General features: G+C 30.3%; 6 protein-coding genes, 7 non-coding genes and 2 pseudogenes across 15 annotated transcripts; all 15 read left to right on the top strand.

Annotated features, from left to right (window-relative positions):
* The first annotated feature begins 221 nt into the window (after positions 1-221).
* Positions 222-278, top strand: H696_09145 (annotated as a pseudogene). The gene has a single exon. The product of its transcript is annotated as a tRNA-OTHER (tRNA).
* A 446-nt stretch (positions 279-724) lies between these two features.
* H696_09144 lies at positions 725-797 on the top strand. Its single transcript has one exon. It is a non-coding gene; the product is annotated as a tRNA-Thr (tRNA).
* Positions 798-809: 12 nt separating this feature from the next.
* H696_09143 lies at positions 810-893 on the top strand. Its single transcript has one exon. It is a non-coding gene; the product is annotated as a tRNA-Leu (tRNA).
* Positions 894-1,064: 171 nt separating this feature from the next.
* On the top strand, positions 1,065-2,015 carry H696_09019 (NADH-quinone oxidoreductase subunit H; the record flags this gene model as incomplete). The annotated part of the gene is made up of 1 exon: positions 1,065-2,015. The coding sequence occupies one exon, from the start codon at positions 1,065-1,067 to the stop codon at positions 2,013-2,015; it is 951 nt and encodes a 316-aa protein (XP_009498425.1).
* A 1-nt stretch (position 2,016) lies between these two features.
* On the top strand, positions 2,017-3,495 carry H696_09018 (NADH-ubiquinone oxidoreductase chain 4; the record flags this gene model as incomplete). The annotated part of the gene is made up of 1 exon: positions 2,017-3,495. One exon carries the CDS (start codon positions 2,017-2,019, stop codon positions 3,493-3,495), a length of 1,479 nt encoding a protein of 492 aa, XP_009498424.1.
* Positions 3,496-3,844, top strand: H696_09017 (ribosomal protein S13; the record flags this gene model as incomplete). The annotated part of the gene is made up of 1 exon: positions 3,496-3,844. A coding segment is annotated over one exon (348 nt), but the record flags the coding sequence as incomplete, so codon positions are not given.
* Positions 3,845-4,036: 192 nt separating this feature from the next.
* On the top strand, positions 4,037-4,093 carry H696_09142 (annotated as a pseudogene). Its single transcript has one exon. The product of its transcript is annotated as a tRNA-OTHER (tRNA).
* Positions 4,094-4,539: 446 nt separating this feature from the next.
* H696_09141 lies at positions 4,540-4,612 on the top strand. The gene has a single exon. It is a non-coding gene; the product is annotated as a tRNA-Thr (tRNA).
* Positions 4,613-6,272: 1,660 nt separating this feature from the next.
* On the top strand, positions 6,273-6,343 carry H696_09140. Its single transcript has one exon. It is a non-coding gene; the product is annotated as a tRNA-Cys (tRNA).
* Positions 6,344-6,384: 41 nt separating this feature from the next.
* Positions 6,385-6,466, top strand: H696_09139. Its single transcript has one exon. It is a non-coding gene; the product is annotated as a tRNA-Ser (tRNA).
* Positions 6,467-6,469: 3 nt separating this feature from the next.
* Positions 6,470-6,541, top strand: H696_09138. Its single transcript has one exon. It is a non-coding gene; the product is annotated as a tRNA-Glu (tRNA).
* Positions 6,542-6,551: 10 nt separating this feature from the next.
* On the top strand, positions 6,552-6,624 carry H696_09137. Its single transcript has one exon. It is a non-coding gene; the product is annotated as a tRNA-Ala (tRNA).
* Positions 6,625-6,672: 48 nt separating this feature from the next.
* Positions 6,673-7,407, top strand: H696_09016 (ATP synthase subunit A; the record flags this gene model as incomplete). The annotated part of the gene is made up of 1 exon: positions 6,673-7,407. The coding sequence occupies one exon, from the start codon at positions 6,673-6,675 to the stop codon at positions 7,405-7,407; it is 735 nt and encodes a 244-aa protein (XP_009498422.1).
* Positions 7,408-7,520: 113 nt separating this feature from the next.
* Positions 7,521-8,837, top strand: H696_09015 (NADH-quinone oxidoreductase subunit N; the record flags this gene model as incomplete). The annotated part of the gene is made up of 1 exon: positions 7,521-8,837. One exon carries the CDS (start codon positions 7,521-7,523, stop codon positions 8,835-8,837), a length of 1,317 nt encoding a protein of 438 aa, XP_009498421.1.
* Positions 8,838-9,149: 312 nt separating this feature from the next.
* Positions 9,150-10,445, top strand: H696_09014 (hypothetical protein; the record flags this gene model as incomplete). Its single annotated transcript has 1 exon — positions 9,150-10,445. The coding sequence occupies one exon, from the start codon at positions 9,150-9,152 to the stop codon at positions 10,443-10,445; it is 1,296 nt and encodes a 431-aa protein (XP_009498420.1).
* Positions 10,446-10,845: the final 400 nt, after the last annotated feature.

Below are 10,845 nucleotides of genomic sequence, written 5' to 3'. Positions count from 1 at the left end.
AACAAAAACACATAAAAACTCACTAATAAAAATAGGAGGAAGAGAATATTTCAAAAAGCTCACAAAACAACAATATATCAACAACATCACAACTACTATTACATCCACATCACATGCACACTATAAAATTATTAAACCATCAAAAAAAAAAAAATAATAAGAAATCACAATCTAATAGAAAAATTTCTATTAGATTTATAACAACATAATTACATAAAAATGGGGGTATAGCTCAGTGGTAGAGCATGTGGTCATTGGTTCGATTCCAATTGCTCCTTACATAGCTTCCAGCAAAAGTGTATCATCAGCCATATATTAGATTTTTAGATTTTTTTATATGGCTCTGTATAGTTTTTAGCTCAGTGGTACCTATATCTCAATAATACTATAGTATTATTTTATTATTTTTAATTCAGGTTAAAATAATATTATTATATTATTTTTACTCATATAAGTTTTAAGCTACTGGTAGCTTGTAGTAATTTTTTAGACGGACTCGTCTTAATATTTAATAGCAGTTTGTTATATTATAATATAACAAGCTGCATGACCTGAGTGATTGGGCTAGTCGTTTAGAATCCAGAGGAGTAGTAATAGAACAATCATCTCAGGTAGTGGCTTTTTAATTATATAGTGTATTTATGTGATAAGGTATTAATTTTAGGTTATTAGTTGAATAACCTATAATTAATTATATTTTGTTTTATTAGGTGTTGATAGTTGGGCCGGTTTAGCTTAGTTGGTAGAGCAATTGATTTGTAATCAATAGGTCGCAGGTTCGAGTCCTGTTATCGGCTGTTTTGTTTTAGGTGGGTATGGTGGAATTGGTAGACACGCTTGTCTTAGAAACAAGTGAATTTATTTTCTTATGGGTTCGAGTCCCATTATCCATATGTTTTCTTTAGGTGGTGTTGTAGTAAACACTTGTGGTGTTTATCCTTAGAGCTGTTATATTTTGTTTGGGTTTTTGTGTTTTGTTTGGGTTTTGTTATTTTATTTTATTGGGGGGGGGTAGTTTTTGTGGTGGTTGTTTTGTTTTTTATTTTATTTTATTTGTTTATTTTATGATTTTGGTTAGTTTTATTGATTTTTTATTGGTGGTTGTTCCAGTTTTGATAGCGGTGGCTTATTTAACGTTGGCGGAGAGGAAGGTGATGTCTCTTTTTCAGAGAAGGAAGGGTCCTAATTTGGTGGGTCCTATGGGTATTTTACAGCCTTTTGCGGATGCATTGAAGTTATTGGTTAAGGAGATTGTTATTCCGGTTCAGGCTAATAAGAAGATGTTTATTGTGGCTCCTATAATTACATTGTGTTTTTCTTTATTGGGTTGGGTATTTATTCCTTTGAGGGAAGATGTTTTAGTAAGTGATATTAATGTGTCTATTTTATTTACTTTGTTGGTGTCAGCTTTGGGGGTTTATGGTATTGTTATTGCAGGTTGGTCTTCAAATTCTAAGTATTCATTGTTGGGGGCGATTAGGTCTGCGGCTCAGATGATTTCTTATGAGGTTTCATTGGGTTTGATAATTATAGCTACTGTTATTGTGGCTGGTTCATTAAATTATGTTGAGATAATTATGAATCAAGAGATTTATTGGAATATTTTAAGTTGTTTTCCTTTATTGGTTATGTTCTATATTTCAGCAGTTGCTGAAACTAATAGGCCTCCATTTGATTTGCCGGAGGCTGAGGCTGAGTTAGTGGCGGGTTATAGTACTGAGTATTCTGGTATTGGTTTTGCTATGTTTTATATGGGGGAATATGCTAATATTATATTAATTTCATGTATTACTGTAATTTTATATTTAGGTGGATGGTGGGGTTTTATTTTATTTAACCAATTCTCATTCGTTGTAAAGCTTAGTTTTTTTTTAATTGCATTCGTTTGGGTTAGGGTTGCATTCCCTAGATTTAGGTATGATCAATTGATGAGGTTAGGATGGCTTGTATTTTTACCTGTAGGTACAGGTATAGTACTATTTAACAGTGGGATTATATACGGTTTAAACATCTAATATGACATTTTCTATAAATCCATTGTTTGGTTTAGTATTGTTTCCATTAATTATAGTTGTGCACAGTATTTTATTTAAATCTAAACTTGAAAAAGATAATTTTACTAAAGAAGCTTTAATAATTTCTTCTGCTATAACACCTTTATATTCTCTTTACTGCTTATTATTGGGTCATGAGGATTTTTCTTCTATTTTAAATGGTTATACTTTGAATTTTGTAGTGTCTGTATTTCCATTTGAAGGTATTGTGACATTTTTATTAGATAAATTCTCATTAATATTTGTAGTTTTAACTGCGTTTACAGTTCATATTTGTATGTTTGTAAATTATAATATGTCTAATAAAAAGTATGTTGAGATGTTTATATTATTAATGTTAATTCAATCTATATTAACATTGGCATTTTTAACTAATAATATAATAGCTTTTTATATGTTATTTGAACTAGTATTAATTCCTATTTTTTTTATAATTGGTATTTGGGGTTCTAGGAATAGAAAGGTTTTAGCTGCATTTCAATTATTCTTGTACACATTATTTGGTTCTTTATTTATGGTTTTCGCTATTGCCTATATATATGTTACTAAAGGAACTTTAGTGTTGAATGATCTTATAGGTACTGATTGGTCATTCTTAGAAGAAAGGTTATTATGGTGTGCATTTTTTTTAGCATTTGCAATTAAAATTCCTATGGTTCCATTTCATACATGGTTACCAGAGGCGCATGTAGAGGCGCCTACATCTGGGTCTGTATTATTAGCAGCATTGCTTTTAAAATTGGGTACTTTTGGATTAATAAAGTACTCATTAGCATTATTTCCAGATGCATCTTGGTACTTTGCTCCTTTTGTTTATTTAGTTAGTTTGATTAGTATTTTGTATAGTTCACTAACTACATTGAGACAAATTGATTTAAAAAAAATTATTGCTTATTCATCGGTGGGTCATATGAATTTTATTACTCTTGGAATATTCTCGTTTAATGTTCAAGGATTAGATGGGGCTCTATTGATTATGGTTAGTCATGCATTTATTTCTTCTACATTATTTATATTAGTGGGTTCTTTATATGATAAATACCACACTAGAGTATTAAAATATTATAGAGGATTGACAGTATTTATGCCGATATTAAGTACTGTGTTCTTTATAGCTGTTTTAGGAAATCTAAGTATGCCTGGAACATCTAACTTTGTAGGAGAATTTTTAATATTAATAGGAACATTTCAAAAATCACCAACAACTGCAGTTATAGCAGGATTATCAATTATTTCTACAGCCGCATACTCAATTTGGCTTTATAATAGAGTATTCATGGGAAGATTAAGTATTCATATTCATCAAACTAGGGATATAAACTATGACATGACATTACCAGTAAGCATAGTTCTAATCTTTTTATTTATTGGATTAGGAGTATACCCTAAAATTCTATTAGAATCTCATATGACACCTCTATTAATAAAAACACAACTATAAATGTATCTACAAGGGGTAGTTATAGATAAAGAATTAAATATTATTAGAGGATTAAAAACAATCAGTGGAATAGGACAAAAAAAAGCAGAAGAAATATGCAACCTATGCCACATACACCATAAATTAAAAATATCAGAGCTAGATAACCAACAAGAAAGACGAGTACAAACACTAGTAGCTAAAATGAGAGTAGGACACTTATTAAAAAAAGAAACAACATCCGATATATTCAACCTTATCAACAATAAAACATATAGAGGATATAAACACCTACTAGGACTACCCGTAAAAGGACAAAGAACAAAAACAAATGCAAAAACAACAAAAACACATAAAAACTCACTAATAAAAATAGGAGGAAGAGAATATTTCAAAAAGCTCACAAAACAACAATATATCAACAACATCACAACTACTATTACATCCACATCACATGCACACTATAAAATTATTAAACCATCAAAAAAAAAAAAATAATAAGAAATCACAATCTAATAGAAAAATTTCTATTAGATTTATAACAACATAATTACATAAAAATGGGGGTATAGCTCAGTGGTAGAGCATGTGGTCATTGGTTCGATTCCAATTGCTCCTTACATAGCTTCCAGCAAAAGTGTATCATCAGCCATATATTAGATTTTTAGATTTTTTTATATGGCTCTGTATAGTTTTTAGCTCAGTGGTACCTATATCTCAATAATACTATAGTATTATTTTATTATTTTTAATTCAGGTTAAAATAATATTATTATATTATTTTTACTCATATAAGTTTTAAGCTACTGGTAGCTTGTAGTAATTTTTTAGACGGACTCGTCTTAATATTTAATAGCAGTTTGTTATATTATAATATAACAAGCTGCATGACCTGAGTGATTGGGCTAGTCGTTTAGAATCCAGAGGAGTAGTAATAGAACAATCATCTCAGGTAGTGGCTTTTTAATTATATAGTGTATTTATGTGATAAGGTATTAATTTTAGGTTATTAGTTGAATAACCTATAATTAATTATATTTTGTTTTATTAGGTGTTGATAGTTGGGCCGGTTTAGCTTAGTTGGTAGAGCAATTGATTTGTAATCAATAGGTCGCAGGTTCGAGTCCTGTTATCGGCTGTTTTGTTTTAGGTGGGTATGTTTTTGTGTTTTGTTTTGTTTTTTTAATGAGCTTTATCCTGGCTCAGAAAGAACGCTAATAGATATGCTTTACACATGCTAGTTGATTGTATTGCATTTTTTTTGCTTTGTAGCATGGCGAAAGGGTGAGTAATGTATGAGAACTTTCCTATATGATGATTTATTGTCTATAGATGGGCTTATATAAGATTAGGTAGTTGGTGGGGTAATGGCTCACCAAGCCGGGGATCTTTAGCTGGTTTGTGAGAACGTACAGCCACAGTGGGGGTGAGAAGAGACCCACCTTTCAATTGAAGGCAGCAGTGGGGAATCTTGGACAATGAGGGTAACCTTGATCCAGCGATATCGAGTGGAGTATGAAGAGCTTAGCTAGACAACTCCGGAGCCGTATTTTTAATAATGATAATGGTACGGATGAAAGTCCCGGCAAATATCCATGCCAGCAGCCGCGGTAATTTGGATGGGGCGAGCGTTTTTCGGAATTACTGGGCATAAAGGGTGCGTAGGCGGGTATGAATTTTATTATTATGTGGTGCATATATCAAATCTGTACTCTTTTAATAATTCAACCTTTTTTGTATGAATAAGCGAGAGGTTTTTGGAATTTTCGAGGGAGGCTTAACCCCCATCGATCTCTTAAGGAACTGTAATGGCGAAAGCATTTAACTGGCGCTTATTGACGCTGAGGCACGTAGGTGTGGGTAGCGAAAGAGATTAGAGACCTCTGTAGTCCACTACTGTTAACGATGAGCAGGCTGTAGGCCAAATTTGGAGGTTCCTACGAAAGATAATTCTTACTGTTCCGCCTGGGGAGTACGGTCGCAAGGCTGAAACTTAAAGGAAGTGACGGGGACTGATATACGCGGTGGAGCATGTGGTATAATTCGATACTCCGCGATAAACCTTACCAGTTTTTGATAAATTCAGGTGTTGCATGGCTGCCGAAAGCCCGATGCAATAATGTTTCTAGTTAACTCTGCTAACGGGCGCAATCCTGAGCGTTTTTTATAATTTAGTTTTATTTAACGCTTATTCCAACTAATTTCTAATTAGCAATGATATTGTGCGGTAACAGCCTATATATAAATTATATTAATAAGTATATAATTTATTTTATTTATTAATATAATAGAAATTAGTTACTCAGAGGAGACCAGTTGATAGCTGGCTCTTTTATAAGGATGACGCCAAGTCCTCATGGCCCATATAAACTGGGCTACTCACGTGCTACAATGGCCTAAAACAATAAGAATGCTACCTACATAACACTAGTAAGCAAATCCTAAATTTGGCCTAAGTTCGGATTGGACTTTGAAAATAAGTCCACCAAGATGGAATCGCTAGTAATCGTGGATCATCATGCCACGGTGAAGCTATGAATCAGTTTTGTACACACCGCCCGTCACATCTCGGAAAAGATGTTCGCCTGAAGTGGAATGGAGGGTTACGCAAATATAATAAATTATTATTATATTTTAATAATAATAATTGTATTTAGCAGAATCTGGAGGCAGTGGCGTATTGACACTGTCATGAATTAATTTAGCATTTTTCTAGGGTCACTGATTGACTGAGGTGAAGTCGTAACAAGGTAATGGTAGGGGAACCTGTCGTTGGAGTATTATTTTCAAAGTTAAAAGGCGGACTAATTTAATGGTAAAATAGGAGCCTGCAAAGCTTCGTATATAGGTTCGATTCCTATGCCCGCCTTATATTTATATGTTGGGTAGGGCTAAATTCAAGTATATTTTGGAAAGGTGGCAGAATGGTTAATGCATCAGTTTGCTAAACTGACGACTTTTGGTCTTATGGGTTCGAGTCCCATCCTTTCTAAATGCCTTCTTCGTCTAGAGGTCAGGACATTACCTTTTCATGGTAAATACATGGGTTCGAATCCCATAGAGGGTGTATTTTATTAGGGGTTATAGCTCAGTTGGTAGAGCAATTGCTTTGCAAGCAAAAGGTCATGGGTTCGAATCCCATTAATTCCAGATGGTTTGTTTGTTACTATGATGGTATATGGGGGGGAATTATATTGTATGTCACCTTTATCGCAATATAGTATTCATTCTTATTTAAGTGTATTAATAGGAGGGTTAGATTTTTCATTTACATCTTCTACGATTTATTATATAATTTCTTTATTTGTTATAGCGTATATATTTACTACATCTATAGATACGTTATTATTAGTTCCTAATAGATTTCAATCTGGCTTAGAGCAAGTTTATACTATGTTAAGGGCTATGGTTGTGAATCAATTAGGAAATTCATCTATTACATTAGTGCCTTTGATTGTTACTATTTTTATGGTTATATTTATATTAAATTTAATAGGTTTAATTCCTCACTCATTTTCTATTACATCTCAAGGTATAGTTCCTATTTTTTTATCTTTTTCTGTGTTTTTAGGTTTTACATTCTTAGGGTTTGTTAATAAAAGATTAGGGTATTTATCTATATTCTTACCTCAAGGGGTTCCAGGTTTTATTTCTCCTTTTGTTGTATTAGTTGAAGTAATTTCTTATTTATCTAGATCTTTATCATTAGGGTTGAGGTTATTTGCTAATATGTTTGCAGGTCATACATTATTAAATATATTAGGTTCATTCACAGTAAAAATAGGTGAGTTAGGGGGTATATATTTATTATTGGCTATATTTCCATTTTTCTTTATTTTATTCTTCTCTTTCTTAGAATTATTAGTTTGTTTCCTTCAATCATTAGTTTTCGTTATTTTAGTATTAACTTATTTAGAGGATACAACTAATTAATGATAGTTAATCTTAATAGTTTTTTTTTTGGTTTGTCTACAGAGTTATATCTGTTAAACGCTATTTTAATTTTAGTGTTGATTAGCCCTTTAATATCTTATTCAGGTAAATTTTTGGTTAACTTAGTATTGGTGGTTTTATTTACAGGTGTTATCCTAGTGTTAATTCAGCCTGAGGGTGTATTCTTTGGGTTTGATCATTTGATTAGGTTCAGTGATGCTACTAATAATATTAAATTTTTAGTGTTAACTGTTTCTGCTTTATTGATTTATTCATGTAGAGTTTACTTATCTAAATATTTAACAGCGGATGCATTATTAGTGCTTTTGTTATCTATTATTGGGATGTTTCTTGCATTGATGGCATATGATTTTAGATTAATGTTTATTGGTTTAGAACTTATGGGGATATCTTTTTATATTTTAATAGCATTAGATAAAAATATAAAAAGTTCTATTAAAGCAGGATTAAACTATTATGTGGTTGGTTCAGCTATGACTGCTATTAATTTATTAGGTATTGTTATGGTTTACAAATCTACTGGGTCTTTTAATTGGTTAAATCAATCACAGATAAATTTATTTTTAGGTAATGATAGTACACTATCATTAGGGGTAATGTTGATTATTATAAGCTTATTGTTTAAATTAGCAGCAGCTCCATTCCATTTATGGGCTCCTAAAATTTATGGGGATTCTTCATTATTTATGGTTATTTTTCAAGGGTTAATTCCAAAAATGCCTTTATTATTTATTATGTTCTCTGTTATAAATTTTGTTTCAGTATCTTCTGATTTATCTCTTTATACATTAATCTGGCTTTCTGTTTGTTTATCTGTATTATTGGGCTCATTAGGTCTTTTATTCCAAAGTAATTTTAAAACTATATTTATATACTCTTCTATTACTAATATTGGATTAGCCTTGTCTGCAGTATCTAATATGTCAGAAACAAGTGCTCAGACATTAGCGGTATTCATTACTATTTATACATTAATGTCTGTAGCATTAGCAATATTATTCTTTTCATTTGGAACTAATAATTTAAGAGCATTAAAAGGATTAATAGAAATTAATCCTTATTTAGCTATAGCAGCAGCATTAATTTTATTTTCATTAGCAGGTGTTCCTCCATTAGCTGGGTTTTATTCTAAGTTTTCAATTATTTATAATACAATGTATAATGAAACATTTATTGTAATGATCCCATTGATTATTGGAAGTTGTGTTTCAGCATTTTATTATTTATATTTAATAAAAACTTGTTTCTTAGATAAACCAGAGTCTAAAACACCTTTGTTTATTACTTATTATCAAAGTTTATCTTTGTTTGTGGCTACAGGAGTTGTCTTGCTAGTCTCTACTAAGCCCTGGTTAGTAGTTATTATTAGTGGAACGATGTTAGGAATGGGAGAAACAATTTATGTATAGAAAAGTCTTAAAAACTAGAGGTCCTGGTAAAATTCAGTTTAGGGATACTCCTCTAGACAAAAATAAATTGTATGAACCTAACATAATGCCGGCTTGTGCATTATATGATTTAATGGGAAATAAGTATATATCTAATTATAGATATTCTCATAACCCATTTTATGCTATGCATTTTCCTGAAGCAGTAGAAACTTCTAAAGGACTCTATATGTTTGTAGAACAGAAGCCAAGTATTGTTCCCCATAATAGTGAAGAAGCGTTAGTAGAATTTATAAAAGTTAGGTTGTTAAATAAATGGTTAAAAAAAAAAAAATGGTAACAGGAAAAGGATTTTATACTGATTTTTATATATTATATGTCTCATTTATACATTGTATTATATTAATAGCAGTTTCCATGATAGCATTAAGAGCCTTAGAAAATCCTGAGTTAGTTGTAGACTCATTGCTTTCAAGAGATGTAAAATATAAGGATAAGCAATATAGAGATAATTTTGAAACATATCAATATGATGCTGATAATAAGATTAAAGGTGAAATCCTTTATAAAAAACTAGAAAAAAGGTTTAAGATGAAGGACTTACAATATAGAACTTTAGCTAAACTATTAAATACATTAACAATTATTAAAAATGATGGACATGGAAAAGGGGCATTTAGATTTACTAAGAGCTATAGTTCTATAGACGATGATATTTTAAGTTTAAATCAAAAATTATTAAATATTGTTAAGGATATAGAATTAATTCTATATAAAATAAAAGAATTAGAAAAAGAATTAATACGCTTAGAAATGTCTCAAGACTCTAAAGATAGAAACAAGGGCTTTATAAGAACAGATGTAGAAGCATCAGCTAAAACATTTTTAAAAAAAGAAAAGAGGATAAACAAACATATTCCAAATGTTCATGAGGAATATGAATTAGATGAAGCCCCAGTAAATTATTTTAATATAGATGACACTATATTAAAACAATCAATAAAAAAAAAAATTAATAAATACATATTATTATCCAGCAGGGCAAATAGCTATTTATTTAAAAATATTATAACAAGCCCCTCAAATAATAAAATTAAAAACATCAATAAGATAAAATATAACTTAAGACATATCATAAAATTAGAAAACATACAAAATAATATATATAAACAAAACCAAACCATCAAACACAACCTAAACTATAGCACCAAGCCATACAACATCATAAAAATACATGAAGATACACCAAACCAATTACAAAACAGATTAGAAAGAACAAATAAATACACATATAAACAACAACGAAAAACTATCATAAATCTAAGAAAAAACATAGAAATCCACAACAAAATAAACAAAATGAAACAAAATAAAAAAACAACAATACAATTAATAAAATTACAACATAAATGTAACCTATACATACTACAAAATAAACTACAAAATAAACTAAAGAGAAAATATAACAACCCACGTTATTCTAGAAAATATGCATTACACGTATACCGAATTTTCAAACGAAGACACAGGATCGCATTACTCTTAGGAGTCAAAGACTACCTAATTAGAGAAAAACCATACCGCATTCCTAGCCTAGAACTACAACAAAACAAAAACAAAACAAAATAAAAATGAGTATAATGGAAATGCAATATCCATCCATATTGCATGGGTTCGAATCCCATAACTCACATAAATATAAACAAATAAAATAAAAAAAAAACTAAACACATAATTACCACACCTAAATATCGAATAAACATACAAAACTATAAGCTTACAACAACCAAGCTATATAACAAATATAAGTACATAAACTCAATATAAAACAAAATAAAAAAAACAACATTTAATTACAATGAGAACCAATAAATAACATTCAAAACCAATAATACAAATAAACAGGACTATTAACAGCTACAAATAAAACAATAAACAAAAACACATAAAAACTCACTAATAAAAATAGGAGGAAGAGAATATTTCAAAAAGCTCACAAAACAACAATATATCAACAACATCACAACTA

The sequence above is a fragment of the Fonticula alba genome, scaffold supercont2.214, assembly GCF_000388065.1.
Source record: "Fonticula alba strain ATCC 38817 mitochondrial scaffold supercont2.214, whole genome shotgun sequence".
Taxonomy (NCBI): Eukaryota; order Rotosphaerida; family Fonticulaceae; genus Fonticula; species Fonticula alba.
The sequence above is the reverse complement of the archived record's forward strand: the minus strand, read 5'-3'. Positions and strand labels throughout refer to the sequence as shown.